The sequence below is a fragment of the Mastomys coucha genome, unplaced genomic scaffold (genome assembly GCF_008632895.1).
Source record: "Mastomys coucha isolate ucsf_1 unplaced genomic scaffold, UCSF_Mcou_1 pScaffold22, whole genome shotgun sequence".
Taxonomy (NCBI): domain Eukaryota; kingdom Metazoa; phylum Chordata; class Mammalia; order Rodentia; family Muridae; genus Mastomys; species Mastomys coucha.
Genome location: NW_022196905.1, coordinates 136,715,717 through 136,735,294, shown reverse-complemented (window position 1 = coordinate 136,735,294; position 19,578 = coordinate 136,715,717). Strand labels below are relative to the sequence as shown.

Here is a 19,578-nt window from a genome sequence, read left to right as displayed (position 1 = left end):
CCTTAGCTGGCCTTCCACTCACTACATAGCTAAGGCTGGCTGTGAACTCCTGATCGTCCTCTATCCACTAGACTGCAGGTGTGTGCTACCACACCTGGTTTATGCAGTCCTGAGAGGGAAGTAGGACTTTTACTGAGCTGCAGCACTAGGCCCCCACAGACCTTCTGAAAGGAATTTTGTAACCAGACCACAGTGCAGCAGAACTGACATGCCTGACACCCAGCAGCAGATGCCTCCCAACAATCTTTCCCTACAAGGGGGCTGTATTGCAAGTCCTGACCCCTGACCCCAGAATTGCCAGGCAACAGCTCTCCCTCCCCAGCTCCCAGCATGCTGCACTCAAAGCCCTCTTCCACCAAACCCAGTCACCCACGCCACCCCTGTGGATCTTCCCCATGCCATGGCCCTAGGACCAGTGGGACTGTCCCCTCTCCCAGGTGGCTGGTTTCTGCTGCCCTCCTAGTGTCCTTCCTTCTGTGTGATGCCAGGCTGCCTCCAGGCAGACACTGAATAGACAAAACCCCAGTGTCCACATGGTCCAGCTTTGACTCCTGGAAAGAGTCTGAGCAGCGCCTGGTAAGATGAAGCTGTGCTCTGACATCCACTCCTGACCAACCTGCCTCCACCCAGCAGCTCCCTGGAGAGTATGGGGGGCACCAGGGTGGGGGACTGCAGGAAAAGAAGGATGCTGTGATCAGCCCTGGTGATGCTACGCAAGGAGGAGAAGTCCGAGGGGAACTGTCTGTTTTCATGGAGTCAGGCGTTTTCAAATGGATTTCAACACATCAGCAGCTAACTAGTTGCTCAATGAATGGCTTAACAACTAATTGACCACGGTCAACTGACCAGCTGGAAACAGCAAAGAGCTGTCAAGTACCCTTTTCATAGGTCTGAAGCAATTCTTTGGGTAGCAAAGTAGCCATGACAGCTGGTTATATTTTATCAGGATGCGAATCTAATCACTGTGATCTGTTACATCCATCCTTCTCACCGAGGCAAAGCCCCTCAGTCCCTCTGACAACCTGATGCTGATAGTCAAATAAACATGAGAGTCCTAGTGAGGACACGTGCAACTCAGATAGCTCCTAACTAATGTCAAAAGCTGCTAACAGGGTGCCACCTGCCTATCACCCCAACACCTGGAGGTTGGGGCAGAAGGATCAGTCGAGTTCGAGGCCAGCCTGAGTCACATGGTGACTTCAGGGCTGGCCAGAATAAAGGGGTATGGGGTAGGGATGGGGACAGCTCAGTCAATAAAGCCAAATAAACATGAGGATCTGAATATGGTCCCCAGAACCCATGGATAAAATCCAGGCTCTGTGGCACATGCTTACAACCCCAGCCCTAGGGAGGCTGAGAAAAGGACTTTCCCTGGGCTCCCTCGGCCAGCTGGCCTAGCCTAAGTTGGTGAGTACCAGGTTCAGTTAGAATCCCTGCCTCTAAATGTAAGGTGCATAGCTCCTGAGGAATAATGCAGGAGGCTGTTCTCTGTCTGTCTTTCTGTCTCTGTAAGTGTGTGTGTCTCTCTCTCTCTTCCCCCCTCTCTCACACACACACAGACTTGCTTCCCGGCACACACAAAATCTAATCTGATAAAGACAGTTTTGTCTCCAGATAGCCATACCAAACACCAGTAAGAGGCAGTTCTGACCAGAAAGAAAAGATAAAAATCAAACTGAAATTTGATCCAATCTCTGGGGCCAACACTCTTTTGCAGGTACGATAAAGTGAAGGTCTGCTCGTGTCTAAAATTCAGTCTTACGAGGAACTGTGGGACCCTCTGGGGACAAATGACCCTGTTCCTTCAACACATCACTTGGCAATCGAGAGTGAGACACATGGAGTGTGGATGCGTGTCCTTCAGGGTTGGGGAGGGGGGTGGCTTAATGGGGACACTGCTTACTGTATAAGCATGAGAACCTGAGTTCAATCCGGGAAGATTAGATAAAAAACCAGGGTGGGCTTGTGATCTCAAAGCAGAGAGCAGAGAGAGGAGGGTCCCTCGGACCTGACAGCCAGCCAGGCTAGCCTAATTGATGGGCTCCAGATTCCAGGTTCTGTGAGAGACCCTGTCCAAAAAGAAGAAGAGGAGGAGGAGGAAGAAAAGAAGGAGGAAGAGGAAGAGGAAGAGGAGGGGGAGAAGAGGAGGAGGAGGAGGAGGAAAAAAAGGAGGAGAAGGAGGAAGAGAAAAAAGATAGCTCCTAAGGAACAACACCCAAAGTCGATCTATCCTCCCTGCTCATACACATGTGCACGTGTACCCCCATATATATAGGCACAAGGACACACACACACACACACACACACACACACACACACACACGAGAGAGAGAGAAGACAGACAGACAGATCATGACTCTGACTCTAGTCACTCCAGGGTGAGAAATCAGACCATCGTGGGGCAGCAGAGCTCTGAGTGGGTTCTGCCAGCAGGAGAACTCACTGTTCATTTCTTAGGTGAGGTGAGCCACCCTTCTCTTCTTTTAAGGGATCCTTATCTTTCCCAGGGCAGCTCCACACCTACGATTTGCTTTTAGATTGAGCAGAACTGGGGAGGGAGCCAGCAACCGTGGATGCCAGGTGCTGAAGTTCAGTCAGCACTCAGTGTCTGTGGTTTTACTTTGCTTCTTCAGAACTGGGGAGAAAATCTGACCCCTTACTGTGCCTAAGCAGAGGACTCCAGGCCAAGTGCTCTCCTGTGGCAGCAAATGTATCTTTCAAGTTTAACAACCAATCCCAAAGTAAATGGTAAAAAGAAACATACAGACATTATCACCAACATAGACAGACAGACAGGCACACACACATACATACAAAAGCATGCACACTGAAGCCCACCCAAGGAAAAGGCTGAATCAAATCCAAAACACAAATATGACCTGGTGATGCAGGCCTATCATCCCAGATACTCTGCAAAAAGAGGCAGGAAATTGAAAGTTCAAGGCCAGCCTGGACAACCTAGTAAGAAGCTGTCATAAAATAAAAAGTGAAAAGAGGGCTGGAGGATGTAGCTCAGTGGTAAAGCCCCTGCCTAGAATCCCCCAGTGAGGGGCTGGGGTGTGGCTCTGTGCTTACTTATTACTTAGCACATGCAAAGCTCTAGGTTTGAACCTCAGTACCACAGAAGCATACTCCCTCTGCCTGTGTGCCTGGCAACTCTGGGTAGTTCTCTGCCCAAGGATCAATCACAACACATCAAGACCAGCTATGTCAGGAGACACTTTCCCCGATACAGTAATTGAAAATACTGAAGGTTTGAAAAGATATGCTTCCAGCAACAATCAGGGCTGGATTCTGGTTGCTCCTATGTGGGAGACACCTAGGAGAGTGTGTGGTGTGTGCAAATGTCACCCATATAAATGGCTGTCATTGTCAGCTATCCTGAGGGTGGGGAAGAAGGCAGCTGAGGATTGGAGATGCTTTGGGAATCAGTGTGGGCGTCCACAGTGGACGAAACTGCCAAGCATGGAGCTACTGGAGCGCGCTGAAGGCAGGCAATGGTTAAGTCAACAAAACTAGTGCAATGGTTGAATTTGCCACTATGGTATGCACCCCCACACTTGGCCTTATAACCTCAAATATTAGTGTTAAAACTAACAAAACAAGAAATAGGCACAGAAAACACTGCCATTATTTCCAAGTCACTAATGAATTTTTCATTTCAAAATAAAAACTGAAAAGGAAAGAAATGCAAGTGTGCCTCAGGGCCAGAGTGAGGGCTCCGGCTGTAAGTGCTAGCAAGCCTGAGGACCCGACCTTGGTGTCCAACATGCAAGAAAAAGTTGGGTGCCCTGTTGCACTCCAGTAACCCCAGTGCTGCAGAGTTGAGGCAGGAAGTTTTCAGGGCGTGCTAGCCAGCCAGTGTAGCCAAACCAGCAGGTTCCGGGTTCAGTAAGGGATCCTGTCCCACAAAATAGGATAGAGAGTGATAAACATCAACGGAAGGTCACCCTCTGACCTCAGCACGTGTGCATGCTCACACACGTGCACAGGCACTCATGTGCACACACATATACACATGTTCACATGTACACACACATACACACACAGCACGTTCCTGCACACATACATACACACAAGCACTCACATGCACACACAGATACACACACACACACAGAGCACAGGGCATTCTGAACCCATCTAAAGGGCTTCAGGGCTCAATGGTAAGTCACTTCCCTGACAGCTAAGCCACCATGCTCAGACACGCACCCACTATACGTGCCAGCTCCTGAGACACAGATTTCCAGGCACCGCACACACCAACATCATTTCAAAAATACCAGCCTTGGCCTACTCAGGACATGAGCAGGAACGCTATGGGTTGAAATTTTGCCCACGGTGAGGAAGACAATTCAGTGTGAAAGAAAGCCTTTTATTTAAAAGGCAGTGTGAGTGGGGCTGGGAAGATGGACCAGTGAGTAAGAACACTTGCCCCCACACCAGGATGTTAGGTGGACTCCCCAGCACCCATGTAAAAAGGCAGGCGTGGTTTCCTGCTGCTGCAACCCCAGTTCTGTAGGGGTGGAGACAGGAGGATGACTGGGGCTTCCTGGCTGCCAACCCAGCTCCTGGTTCAATCTGAGACTCTTCCTCAGGGAATGAGGTGAAGAGTTGGTCAGAGAAGGCCTCTTCCTCTGGCTCCTGCATGTGCACCTTCATCCCCATCAATAAGAATGAAGGGGGGGGGGGGTGGGCAAGAGCCCTAAGAAGAGAACTTTAGATTGAGGACAGGATAGTGGACTGAGGTATTTCCAGAACTTGAGTTTCAGGAAAGAGCCCCTAAAAAGGGGAAAGAAGGAGTGGTCGTCTGTCAATTTCTCAGGCCCAGGAATGCATTTAATGACCTACTAACTGAACAATCACCTCTCCAAGAAATCTGTCCTTTTTTAAAATTCCCTTTAGTGTTGGGGGCAGAACCCAGAGTCTTGCATGAGCTACAGAAGCACTCTCCCACCCGGCTAAGATCACTTCACAAGGACACATCTTTCAGGTCTGGGAAATGGAAGGTCGAATTCCCTCTCACACCCTAATAGGATGAGTCACTGTTGGGGTTCAAAGTTATTCATTCAGTACAGAATCTATAACGTGCCAGGATCCTGGCCAGGCAGACATACACATCAAGTACTCCAGACCTGGGAATGACCCCAGCAAAGATTCCACACTAACGGTGCTTGTAAATGTGAGTAATGAGTCGGACACACTCACACCTGACTGTGAACCTTGTCAGAGGAATAGCAGTGCGTGTTAGAAGCAATTACTGACTAGAAAAAGAAACCACTGGGAGGAAGTAATCAGCTCAGCTTTCTCCTAGTACTTAGGATCTTAAAGTCCTGGACCCCCACCCCCAGGGTGGTAAAGGCCTGGGGATAATGGGAGCTTAAAAGACGGTAAGGTAGGCATGGCGCTGAAATGCCACAGGGCAGTGTCCTGGGAGCTGGGCCAAGCTAGGGACAGACCTGTGTTTCCCACCATGTTCTGGGGGTAAACTGAGGCACACCACTTCCTGCCCTGCAACTACCTTTAAAACTTCTGCCTCCAGACATGCCTTTAAAGCATGGACCGGCCCCCCACCGCCCAGCCCCCAAGGCAGCTCACCATACACCCCCTGCACCATATACCTCGAAGGTAACACCCTCCCAGGTATGGAGTGAATACTGGGTCCTGACCTATGGAGTCAGGGACAGGAACATACCTAGCATTGTTCAGACTAGCAAAGGTCAGAAGTGATGCTGGGGGTTCCGGCTAAATGGAGTCAGGGTTGAGGGCAATGGGTTGGGGAGAAGTGGTGTTAGTTCAGGCTGGGTGGTATCTCATGATGCTGGCCAGGGTTTAGGTCAGGGCGTGACCATGGAGGAGGGGAGTGTTTCAGGACTGGGAGGGTCTGGAGTTGACCCAGAGAGTCCAGGCTGGTAAAGATGGAGATCAGGGTGAGCTGATGGTCTCAAACCATCTGAAGTCAGAGATGACCTCTGGAGACTTAGGCTGTGTGAGATAAAGGTTAGGGGTGGTTCTAGGGTCTTCAGGTTAAGGAAAGTCAGGGGTAACTGCTTCTGGCTAGTAAGATGGGGGTCAAGAGTGACCCCAGATATTGAGGCCAGGTGGGATCAGATCATGGGCAACCTGCTCCAACATGGGAGGAGTGGAAGACAGATGGAGGTAGGGAGTGGGCAAGTGGGGGGGGGGGGCAGTTGGAGTGGACCCAAGTGTTCAGGCCTGTCCAGGGTCAGGGTGACAGGATTTCAGGCTGAGTGGGATCTAGATTTGGCCCTACCAGTCAGTCGGGCCCATCCAGGGATCAGGGCCCAGTGAGTTAACTGGGGAGTCAGGGTTAGTTGGGTCTTGATTAAGATCAGGATAACCACGGGGTCAGAGCCAGGTGAAGGTCGAGATCACCGGTAACTTACGGATCATGCGTAGCTGGGCTAGGTGGGATATTGATCAGGGGTCAGAGTTATGTGGGATGAAGACTGGGAGATGGCTAGGGAATCAAAGCCGAATAGAGTCGAGATGGAGGAGGAGGAGTGACCAGGGGTAGGACCCGGCCGGAATGATAAGAGATTTGGGGAACGACTCAGGGGCCAGACCAGGCAGAGGCGAGTTCAGGGGGTGACCAAGGGTTCAGGTTGGGCAGGGTCGAGATCAGAGGGTGACAAGGGGCCAAGCCGAGTGGGGTAGAGGTCAGGGGGTGGTCAGGGGGTTCAGGCCAGGTCCGGAGAGGGATGACCCGGGGGTGGCGCAGTACTCACTGTTGGGGTAGCTGCAGGGCGGGCGCTCCGCGCCTCTGGAAGGCCCCGTCCACGAAGACGCCGTTCTTGCCGAGACAGCGAAGATAGAAGTGAGGCTCCTGGAAGCTGAGCTGCAGGTGGCGCCGGGAAATGAAGCTCGACAGGCCCATGCTCAGGTCCACCGAGCCCTGCGACGAGTTGCGGCCGATGGTGACGCTGGGCTGTCGCATCAGGAACTCGAACTCCCGACCCTCCAGGCGCGCCAGGGCCGGCCCGGGGCTCTGGCGCACGGAGGCAGCGGCCGCGGCCACCAGGGCGGGCGCGGTGGTGGTGGTGGCAGTGGCGGCGGTAGAGGGCACCGGCCCGGGACCGGACACGGCGGGCAGCGCGGGCGGCCCGGGTGGGGGTTGCGCCGGGGGCGGCGGGGACGTGGTGGCCGGGAAGGAGGCGGCCGCGGCCGCGGCGCACAGCACGGGGCTGCAGGGAGCCGAGCGCAGCGCCAGCAGGGCGCGGGCGCCGCTGTCCTCGCCGACTTCGGCCATGTTCGCGCAGCTCCGAGCGGCTCCGGTGGCGGCCGAGGCGGCGCGGGGCGGGGCGGGGCGGCGCGCGCGGAAACCCGGGCTGGATCGCAGCCTGGAGCGGAGCCGGGACGCCGCAGGACCCTCTCGCTGCGCGCGCAGCTTCCACTCGGGGTGGGCGGGTGTAGAGAGGCTCAGAGCCCCCTCCTCCGGTCCCGAAGTGCGTGCGTTGGTGCTTGGACTCAGCACGTTTTTTGGGGTGTCCTATTGGGGCTGGAGTTTAAAGTCCAGGGATGCTTGTAATGGTTTCTGCTCTTTGCTGATCGCTTCTGCACAGCGACTCTGTGCTTTGCTTTTTTTTTTTTTTTTTTTTTTTTTGTATAATGTTGCAAATTACATTTTACTCATTCATGTATGTACTTATGGTTCTTCACCACGTGGTTGTGTGTGTATGGGGAGGGTGGTCAGAGAAGACAGTTTTCAGGAGTCTATTCTCTCCTACCCTGTGGATTCCGAGGATGGAATTCAGATTGACAAGCTTGATGATAAGCACCTTTACTTACTGAACAACCTTGATTCTTTTTTTGTTGTTTGAGATCCTGTCTCATACCAAGGCTGGCCTGGTTTTGAATACCTAGACCAGGCTGGCCTCAAATTCATAATCTTCCTGTTCCAGCCTCTTGCATGTGGCTATTAAGGTGTGTGCCACCAATCTAACGCTTTAAATTAATACATTCATTCATTTTTTTTTTTAGGCAGGGTCTATGTATGTAGACCAGACTGGCTTCCAGCTGACGACCACCCTGGCTCAGGCTCCGACCACCCTGGCTCAGGCTCCGCAATTCTTGCTGGAGTCACAGCTGTGCACCACCCCAGCGGGTTCCCCTTGTTCCTTTTAAGGTGAACCGCTCTGCTGGTTCCTAGGGACTGTGGGCGCCCAGAGATGGACAGTAGTTGAAAACATTTAGATGGTGAACTTGGCACCAGGTGAATCCCTGGAGAACTTAAGGTCCTGCACTGGGGTGCTAATTCACCCAAGTCTTACCCCAGGACCAGAGTGCATTAGCTCTCTGCAGCGCGCGCACACACACTCACGATTTCTCACATTTAATAATGACTATGAAGGAGCTGACACAGTTGGTAAAGTGCCTGATGCACTCCTCCCCCAGGACTGGAGAGTTCATTCCCCAGCACCGACTTCAAAACCCACTGAGAGCTTCCATCTTCCCAGCCAGCGCTTTGGGTAAAAGGTTGACAGATAGATCCCTGAAGCTCATTGGCCAGCCTGCCTAGCCAATCAGTGAGCTCCACGTTCTTTGTGAAACTTTCAAAACAAAAACAAAAACACGAACGAATAAAACAGGGAGAAAGGAGCACACAATTGTTCCCTCCTGTGCATGCATGGTCGCACACTCATACACAGACACATGTGCAAACATACACACAAAAGATTTCTTTAAAAGAATGATTGAGAATAGAGACAGTCATAGGTCCTGCCCTCAGAGAGCTTCAGGACTAAAGACGATACACACGTGAATTAAAGACCTGTAGTGACCATTGTGATGCTCGCAGCCATGTTGGGTGTGTGTTGACAGGGTGCATGTGTGTCGGGGTGCATGGCATAGTATCCTGAGGGGGCGGGTAGACGAGAGGTTTGGCCTGCTTACGATCCTATACTTCCCTGCCATTCTGGACCCAAACTGGAAAGCCTAGCTATGATTTAGCCAAGGTTTTCAGCCTTCCTAATGCAGGGGCCCTTTAATACAGTTCTTCATGTTGTGGTGACTCCCAACTGTAAAATGATTTCCGTTGCTACTTCATAACTGTAATTTTGCTGCTCTTATGAATTATGATATAAATATCTGATATGCCGGATGTCTGATAAACAATCCCTCTGTGGGGTCGTGACCCATAGGTTGAGAACCATTTTCTCACTTGTCATACTGTCTAAATAAGCATGTTTGAGAGATGGGGCAGAAGCTTTTTTTTAATTTAGGTTTGGTTTTCTTTTGACTTGGTCTGTTGAGTGTGTTTGAGACCTGATCTCTGGTGGCCTAGGCTGGCCTCCAACTTACTGTATAGCTGAGGTTGAACTCGCAACCCTGGCTCTATCTTCAAATGCTAGAATGAAAAGTGTGAGCTACCATGCCATGCCCTGCTCCAGTGTTCATTTTCATTTTTCAGAACTACAGTTGAGTCCAAGGTCCTGTGCATTCAAGTGCTTCACCCCTGAGCTATGCTCCACCTCTTTAAAATATTATTATATTTTATTTATTATGTAGATGTCAGAGGACAACTCTCCTTCCACCATTTGGGATTGGAGAATAAGACTTCAGTCCTATTTTGGTGGTAAGCACCTTTACCCACTGAGGTATCTTTTGTTGTTGTTGTTAAAAGATTTATTTATTTTATATTTGTGAGTACACTGAGTCTTCTGAAGTACATCAGAAGAGGGCATCAGATCCCATTACAGATGGCTGTGAGCCACCATGTGGTTGCTGGGAATTGAACTCAGGACCTCTAGAAGAGCAGTCAGTGCTCTTAACCACTGAGCCCCTCTAGGTTGGGGAGATGGACAAGAGGTCACTGAGGTGGAGAAGAGTAACCAAGTTATCTGAACTAGATAAGCGAAAGACCATGGTGGACTCTTGTGGATCTGTGTGGAACCCCAACGCCATCACAAGTACACCCATGTACTTGTAATGAGTCACCAGGAGTGCCTTGGAGCTTGGCTAAATCAGGGGTCAGAGTAACTATGGATGGCTGATTTGGAAGCTGTTAGACCAGGTAAAGCAGTCTTGAGAAGAAAGATTGGGGAGGGGGAGAGCCAAGGAGTTCCAGAAATATTACACTTACACACACATACACACACACACATTTTTTTTTAATTCAGCATAAGATAGGTTGGTAGCACATACCTGTGATTCCATTATTCAGTAATCATAGGCAGAAGAATCTCCCAGGAGAACAAGGTCAGCCCAAATTACATAGTGAAACTTTGCCACCACCAACAAAGTAGTGGGGAGACGGCCCAGTCAGCCAACTGCTTGCAGTGAAAGCGTGGCAACCTGGGTTTAATCCCTAGAACCCTGCAGAAAGAAAAAGGCCCACAAGGTGGCATGCACTTAGAATCCCAGCACTGGCCTGGTGGAGAGAGGAGGACTCCCAGGACTTGTAGGTCAGTCTAGCTCAGTAGAGAGATGGTCTCAGTGGAGATAGATGCCATGCCTAAGGGTGACTCCTGAGGTTGTCCTCCTGTCTGCCCATGCATGTGAACACACACATGCACACATATATGGAAACATCAATATAGTATTACCATAGGACCCAGAATGCTATTTCTGGACATATCCAAAAGAACTGAAAACAAGGTGTGTAGGAGATCTCTGTTCATGGCGGTTTCCCTCACAATAGCTAGAGTGCAGACTCAAGAACCTACACATTCTGTACATACATCTAAAGGAATACTAGTCAGCCTGGAAAAGGAAAGAAAATCTGATGCCTGCTGCAACATGGATGAATCTTGATAACACAATGTTGAACCAAATAAGCCAGACCTAAAAGAACAGTCTCATGTAGTCCAGGCTGGCCTGGAACTCATTGTGTAGCTGAGGATGTCCTGAAACCTCTACATCTACTACTTCTGAGTGCTAAGATTGCAGGCATACATCACAAAACCCAGTTTACAGAAGGCTGGGGATCGAACCCCGGGCTTCATGCATGCTAGGCAAGCACTCTGCTAACTGAGCCACATCTCCAGCTCCTATAGTTCCACTTATGTGAGGCCCAAAGAGCAGTCATGTTCAAGGGACTAGTGTTTCAGTGGGGACAGAACTTCAGCTTAGAAGGCTAGAAGTTTCTAGAGATGGACAGTGATGGCGGCTGCACAGTAGGTTTGTTGTTGTTGTTGTTATTTGCTTGCTATATAGTTCTCAAGACAGAGTCTTACACTGTAGCCCAGGCTATCCTCTTATAGCTCAGGCTGGCCTTGAATTCATGGTAAATCCTCTGCCTCAGCCTCCCTGGTACTGGAATTACAGACCACTGTGCCTAATGTGGCTTAACAATGTGAACTTGTGTATGGGGGGGAGGGTGATGTATGTACACCCTTGTGTACAGGTATGCCTACCAGAGTTCATGGGAAGAGGTCAGAGAAGGACATTGGGTGTTCTGTGTTATCACTCTCAGCTTTAGCTCCTTGAGACGCAGAACTTGGAGCTGGCTTGGTGGCTAACAAGCCCCAACCGTGTCCTGCCCCAGCCTCCATAGTACTGGGTGACAAGTGTGTGTCCAGCCATGCTCGGATTTGGTGCTGGGTATTTGAACTCAGGTCCTTGTGCTTGCACACAGCAAATGCTCTTACCCAATGAGCCACCTTCCTAGTCCCAGTGTGAATATCCAGTGCCACTGAAATGCACTTAAAGTTGGCCAGTGTGACATATTTCTGTTTGTGCATTTTATAAATACACATATTTATCAATATAACTGAACCAGACAAGACGGGAGAGGTACACTTTGGCCTGTAAGGATTTGGAAACTGGATGTGGTGACATATGTCTGTCACCCTGGTATTTGGAATGCAGAGGCAGGAGGATGGCCAAAAGTTCAAATCCAGTTTGGTCTGGTACACAGGACAATTTAGGATTAGGATCTGAGTCTAAACAACAGAAGGAGCTAAAGCAGGAAAGAACAAAAAATAATTTTCTTCCTTCCTTCTCTCCTTCCTTCCTTCTCTCCTTCCTTCCTTCCTTCTCTCCTTCCTTCCTTCCTTCCATTCTCCTCGTTCTCTGCCAAGAAGGAAGAAATGGTATAGTAATGATATCAAGAGCTGCAGAGCCAGCTCACCCTGACCTTGGCAAGTCTAGACGTCTATTCAATTGTCTGCAATTCCTTTTTCCTTAAACAGTAATTCATTGGCTATATTGACAGCTACCATAGAGAGGCAAGAAAAGAGCTAGTTTGAAAAAGAGCCCTTGAACAATGAAAATGTGGGAAGCTGAATTCTTCTCTCTGTCCCTTCAGGTCCAGAGAACCTGCTTAAGCTGTCTCACAAAGCTTGCACTCTACAAAAGAAAAGAGAAAAAGCCCGCTGCCAATAAAAAAGGCCTTACAATGCCCAGCATCTTACCTTCAGAGAAACCGTCAGAGCTCACAACAGGATCCAAAAGAAGCAGACTTCAGTCAAAGAGCCAGCCACAAGAAAACTTCACTAAGGGGTGGATGATTTATTTATTTATTTATTTATCTATTTATTATTATTTTTGCATCTTTGAGACAGAATATCATATATCCCAGGCAGAAATCACACTCACTATGTGGCCAAGAAAGCCCCTGAGATCTCGATCCTCCTGCCTCTACTCCTGGAGGAGGGGGGGATGCGGGATTACAGGCATACAGCACCCCACCCAGTTTATGAAGTGCTAGGACTGGAACCTGGAGCCTTAGTGTATGCTAAGCAAGCACTCTACCCACTGAGCTACATCCCAGCCCCAAGAGATGTCTGAGGCTGGGTCAAAGGTGTAGTAAATAGCTAGAGAAACCATGCATTTAAAACAAAACCAAACAGAAACAAAACCAAACTAAAACCTATCAAAGGATTTGAACAGGCATGTCTTGAGGAAGATATCTGGGTAAGAAGCAAGCATTCAAGGTAGCTAGGGAAGTGGCTCAGCTGGTAAAAGCTCTTGGCGTGCAAGCCTGGCCACCGCGAATTGGATCCCTTGGGACCACATTAAAAAGCCTGATGTGGAGCAGGGCGGTGGTGGCACACGCCTTTAATCCCAGCACTTGGGAGGCAGAGGCAGGTGGATTTCTGAGTTTGAGGCCAGCCTGGTCTACAAAGTGAGCTCCAGGACAGCTAGGGTTATACAGAGAAACCCTGTCCTGAAAAAAAAAAAAAAAGCCTGGTGTGGTATAATGTGTCTTTAATCCAAGAGTTCCTAGTAGGATAGGAGGCAGAGACAGGAAAGCTGGCCAGCAACCTGCAGACCCTCCAGGAAGCGGCAGAAACAAAAAAACAACCTTCCTTCTCCGGGTAGAAGGAAAAAATAGACTTCTGAAAAACTGTCCTCTGGGCCTCACATGTGAGCTACAGCATGTGTGCACAGAAGAACACACACTAGAAATAGCTACAATCTATTTTTAAAAATCATATGAAAAGATTGCGGGGCTGGAGAGAGGGCTCAGTGGTTAGAGCACTGGTTGCTTTTTCCAGAGGACTGAGTTTGATTTCTTAGCACCCACATGGCTCCCAGACGAATCCTGAACTCTGGTCTCAGGGAATCTAAAGCCCTCGTCTGGCCTCCTCAGGCACTGCATGCACAGAGTGCACAGACATGCATAGAGACAAAACACTCACATACATAAAAAAAAACTTACCGGGAAGTGGTGGCACATGCCTTTAATCCCAGCACGAGGGAGGCAGTGGCAGGTGGATTTCTGAGTTTGAAACCAGCCTGGTCTACAGAGTGAGTTCCAGGACAGCCAGGGCTATACAGAGAAGCCCTATCTCAAAAAACCAAAAAATAAAAAAACATAAATGAAATCTGAACAGAAAGCATTGAAGATGCTTAAGATCATTAGGAAGCAAATTAAAAGCGCAATGGATATTGCTACACATCTCTTGCACATTGCTTTCCAAATCCCAGAACTGACATTACTCACAGGTGATGAGAATGGGGAGTAACCGGAACTTTCCCATGGTGCTGATGCAATGCACAGAGGCAGAACCACTTTGAAAGCAGCTTTGCAATTCCTTATAAACTACAGCCGAAGACAGAGGAAATAGTGAGGAAGAGTGTTTTCTGTGCAAGCCCAAAGACCTGAGTTTGAACCCCCAGTACTCATTTTAAAGGTTGAGTGTAGCCACACTTACACCCTTAATCCCAGTGCTGCTGGGGCAGAGGTAGGAGAATCTCAGGATTGATGGCTGCCAGCCTAACTCCAGATTCAGTGAGAGACCCTATCTCAAGGGAGTAAGGTGGAGTGTGAAAGAGTAAGGTGTCCTTCTCTTACCTCCATGCATACACACACACAACTTCACACATATGGCCATATACCATACACACATAAAATACACACACACACACACACACACACACACACACACACACTAACAACATCCACATTTCAAGGCCTGGTGACAGAGACCTGTGATCTTAGTTACTTTGGATGCTGAAGCAGAATATTTTAAGACCAGACTGAGTAACTTAGCAAAATATCTGTCTCAAAAAAATTTAAAAAAGTAAAAAGAAAGTGTAGCTCAATGGTAGAGTGCTTGCCTAGAATCCCCCAGTGAGGGGCTGGGGTGTGGCTCAGTGGTAGAGCCCTTGCCTAGAATCCCCCAGTGAGGGACTGGGGTGTGGCTCAGTGGTAGAGCCCTTGCCTAGAATCCCCCAGTGAGGGGCTGGGGTGTGGCTCAGTGGTAGAGCACCTGCCTAGAATCCCCCAGTGTGGCTCAGTGATGGATTTCTTGCTCTGCTTGGGCTCTGTCAGAAACACACACACACACACACACACACACACACACACACACAAAAACAAAAAACAAACAAACAAACAAAAAAACAGAAAAGAAAGAAACTTGCATTGACTCAGTGACCTGCAGGTGGATGTTGCAATTACTATTAATTCATAATCACCCTAATCACCGAACAGGAAGCAGCCCAATCCAACCTGAACAGGGGATGGACTGACAAAGTGTAGCACCATGGCATGCAGTGGAATACACTGTAGCCGCTGTAGATTCACAGAACTGCAGAACTCCCTGGAGGAGTACCACGGGCCCCCTGTGTGGTTCTGTGACCTTCAGGTAGAAGCAAGACAACCACAGAGTGACATTTACAAACTGGCTGGTGGGGGCAGAGAAGTAATTATGATGGCAATTATATGCCTCTATAGAGTCCTCTAAAGGAGAACTGGCCTTGATATTTAACTCTGTGCGCGTTAGAATGCTTGTCAGGCCTGCACAAAGTCCCAAGTTCAAGTCCCAGCACTATATACAAACATTCCCCTACACACACACACACACACACACACACACACGGGGGGGGGGGGGGGGGGGGGGAGGGAGAGAGGGAGAAAGAGAGAGAGAACAAGAGAGAGAGAGAGAGGGAGGGAGGGAGAGAGTGCTTTGTACTAAGAAGAATTTTACGGGTGCAGGGATGTGGCTTGGTGGGTAGAGTGCTTGCCTGGCACCCATGAAGCCCTGGGTTCCATCCCCAGCATGACACAAGCCAGGCCTGGTGGGCCTGGGTAGCCGTGGCTGTCCTGGAACTCACTCAGTAGACCAGGCTGGCCTTGAACTCAGAAATCCACCTGCCTCTGCCTCCCCAAATGCTGGGATTAAAGGCGTGTGCCACCACCACCTGGCTGACATTGTAATTAAAATGGAATAAAATTACAGTTCTGTTTTACCATGGCACAAGTCACCCTTCAAATGGCCAGTAGATACGTGGGATGAGTGGCCACATGGTCAGTACAAACAGAAAGGAGTCTGTCAAGACACAAAGTTCCACCAGACAGTGTGATCCTCCCTCCCTCCCTCCTTCTGTGTTTTCTTCCTTTCCCTCCTTCTCTCATTCTCCTCTTTTCTTCCTATTTTTTTGGGGGGGCGAGTGAGCACAGACAAAGTCTTGTATAGCCTGAGCTAATCTCCAACTTGCTATGTAGCAAAGGATAGCCTTGAACCTCTGATTCTCTTACCTCTGCCTCCGAAGTGTGGAGACCTCAGGCATGCCCAGTGGCTTGTGTAGCTAGGCAAACATTGGACAAACTGAGCCACATCCTGCGCACCCCCTGCTTTTCTTGAGACATTGTCTCACTGTGGGGCCTGGTTGGTCTGGAACTCATGATGTAGACCAGGCTGGCTTCGTGCTTCGGTCTCCTGAGTCCAGGGATTAAAGGTGTGTAGGCATGGATCATGCCTGGCTCTGTTACTTTTTTTTTTTTTTTTTTTTTTTTTTGTCTGCATATGGCAGGTTGGCCTGGAGCTCAGGAGCCTTCTGTCTCTGTGTTGCAAAACTGCTTCTTCAGAATGAAACATTCCCTTGTAGATAGGGAGCAGTTGGGGAGACGGGCTCACAAAATGCACAAGAATGGTACCCGGCTCCCCACCACTACCATTCCCTGATGGAGGTTATGCAAGCAGTGAATACTCTTGGGAGTGGGGAGAGGGCACTAGCTACCTGTAGTTTATACTGGGAGCCCAGGGACAGGTTGAGATAGTTCTTCCATGATGTAGCTCCCTGAGTCACCCAGACTGTTATAATGACTCATGCTTCTGTGAGATCCTTTCCCTTACCCGGGCTTCTGAGAGGGACCCTTTTCTTTCTTTCTTTCTTTCTTTCTTTCTTTCTTTCTTTCTTTCTTTCTTTCTTTCTCTCTTTCTTTCTTTCTTTCTTTCTTTCTTTTTTAACAGTTCTTATTTAGTTTTTATTCATAATCATAAACTTAACTTTGCAATCCAGCTAGACTTGAAGGGGAATGAGGAAAATATGGAACCCAAAGAACTTCAGTGAGAGCAGAGATTACAGGGTATTGCAAGCAGATGGGGTGGGGACGCTCTCCTGAGCTACAGAAGGAATGGTTTGATGGGTAAAATGCCTGCAAGTCAAAAGAAATTAGAGTTATCCACAGTCGGAAATGATGATCTTCTTAGTGGTCTTGCCATTCCTGGACCCAAAACGCTCCATGGCTTCCACAATGTTCATGCCTTCTTTCACCTTTCCAAAGACCACATGTTTGCCATCCAGCCATTCAGTCTTGGCAGTGCAGATAAAAAACTGGGAACCATTTGTGTTTGGTCCAGCATTTGCCATAGACAAGATGCCAGGACCTGTATGCTTCAGGATGAAGTTCTCATCCTCAAATTTCTCTCCGTAGATGGACCTGCCGCCAGTGCCATTATGGTGTGTGAAGTCACCACCCTGGCACATGAATCCTGGAATAATTCTGTGAAAGGAAGAACCCTTATAGCCAAATCCCTTCTCTCCAGTGCTCAGAGCACGGAAGTTTTCTGCTGTCTTTGGAACTTTGTCTGCAAACAGCTCGAAGGAGACGCGGCCCAAGGGCTCGTCATCGGCCGTGATGTCGAAGAACACGGTGGGGTTGACCATGACTGCAGCAAGCAGCGAGAAAGTGACAGTGGCATCTGCAAAGCTGAGGGACACTTTTCTTATCCAAGTTTCTATGAGGAACCCTTCCAGGCTTCTGTAAGGAAACCCATCCAGGCTTCTGTGAGGGACCCTAGTGAACTCATTATCTCACTGAGGTAGACCTGGGTGACCTGGAATTTACAATCTTCCTGCCACAGGCTAAGTGCTAGCATTACATGTATGTGCCACCACATGTATGTTTTTTTTTAATGTTTGCATTCATGTGTGTGTATGTGTGTGTTGCTAGCAATGGAACCCAAAACCTGGTGCATGCTAGACAAACATCCTGCTAATGAGCTGCACCCCCATCTTGAACACCCCATGTTTAGAAGCTGCCATTTCACACACTTTGGAAAGCATGGGGAGCTGAGGCCAAGCTTCTGCCTCTTCCTGTCTGGTAGATGTCAGGCTGTGCTGTTATTATGCCCTTTTCAGAACCTCTGACATGCACTGTATTGCTTCTGACTGTTCAGGGAGACCCTAGGATGTCACATCACACAAAGACCAGAAGGTAATTCTTTCTGTAAAGGACTGACTAGCATGTTACTGCCAAAGGAAGAGACCATGAGTGTGTGCATGTGGCCCCACTCTGTGTGTATACACACCTCTGTGTGTGAGAGACACAGAATAACCCCTGCAGAAACACTTTCTTACCTATTAGAGAACAGCTTGAAAATGGGAGCGAGAGTTTCCTCTATTCAGCTTGCTTCCATGTGACTGCTCGCTTGTTTTCCCTATGGTTCCCTATAGCCAGTCTTAGTCTTTGGCTAGTTTGTGGGTTCTTCTTTCTTGCACCTTTCCCCATCCTTTTAACCTCCTAACACTAGATAAGAGAGAAAAAAGGATAGAGGGGAAAGAAAAGAGATCCCTGAATAAAGTCAGGGGTTGGAAAGGGGGGTGATGTCATCATTATTGTTAGATTACTTTCTGCTGATTAGGGGTATCTAGTTCCTTGAGGTAAGTTTGACATTTGTCATAAGATTCTGATTTTCCTCCTCCTCCTCCTCCTCCTCCTCTTCCTCCTCCTCCTCCTCCTCCTCCTTCTTCCTCCCTCTCTTCCTCCTCCTCCTCCTCCTTCTTTATACACAACTACTTAGCAAACAGGGACCAACAGCAACCAACAACAACCCCAACAACCAACCAACCAACAACCTACCCTGCCTCTCAGAGCCCTAGCCTTTATTTATATACCCTCTGAAAAGTCCCCAGAATTCCAAATGTCACACAATTGCAGAAACTATCTGCAGCTGGCAAAACCACACTTCTGCTAGAGCATGAGGCAAATCATAGTCAGCTGCTTCAAAACAGCCTCATATCACACACCCGGGATTAAAATGAAAACATATACATTTCTGTGGTTAAAAAAACAAACAAACAAAAACAAAACAACAAAATTCCAAAATTGTAGCCAGGCTGTAGTGGCACACACCTTTAATCCCAGTATTTGGGAGGCAGAAGCAGGTGGATTTCTGAATTCAAGGCCAGCCTGGTCTACAGAGTGAGTTCCAGGACAGCCAGGGCTACACAGAGAAACCCTGTCTTGAAAAACAAACAAACAAACAAACAAACAAAAGAAAAGCAAACTTCCAAAATTGTTACTACAGTTGCCCTGTGATTTAGAACATTAAAAACGTAGTTTTGAAACACTGGCTCAAGAGAAGAGATATCTGTCTCCAGCACACAGGAAACATGTTCAAACCAAAGCATAAATGGAAAATACCCTTGCCAGAATATGTTGGAATATGTTGGAATATGTCAGACACACTACGAGAGGGCATTGGATCCCATTACAGATTGTTATGAGCCACCATGTGGTTGCTGGGAATTGAACTCAGGACCTCTGGAAGAGCAGTCAGTGCTTTTAACCGCTGAGCTATCTCTCCAGCCCCTTTCTCTGCCTTTTTAACTTCAAGTTCTCAACTCTCCTTACCATGCCAGACCACACACACACACACACACACACACACACACACACACACACACCATGCGTGTGCTTTTGTTGGATCCCCTGGAGCTGGCAGCTGTGAGCCACCTGATGTGGGTGCTTGGAATTGAACTTAGTTCCTCTGCAAGAGCACTGAGCCATTTCTCCAGGACTCCTTTCTTCCCCTTCCCCTACCCCTTCCTCCTCCTCCTCTCCTCCTCCTCCTTCTCCTCCTCCTCCCCTTCTCCTTCCTCCTC

At 48.9% G+C, this 19,578-nt stretch overlaps 1 protein-coding gene and 1 pseudogene across 1 annotated transcript in view; both read right to left on the bottom strand.

Moving 5' to 3' along the window:
• Window positions 1-7,336, bottom strand: part of Foxk1 (forkhead box K1) — a 66,619-nt gene extending 59,283 nt beyond the window's left edge. Inside the window, exon 1 of the mRNA XM_031338571.1 lies at window positions 6,747-7,336. Within this exon, the coding sequence (XP_031194431.1) occupies window positions 6,747-7,267 (521 nt within the window). The 5' untranslated portion in view covers window positions 7,268-7,336. The remainder of the gene's footprint in view (window positions 1-6,746) is intronic.
• Window positions 7,337-16,661: 9,325 nt separating this feature from the next.
• On the bottom strand, window positions 16,662-17,388 carry LOC116070984 (annotated as a pseudogene).
• Window positions 17,389-19,578: the final 2,190 nt, after the last annotated feature.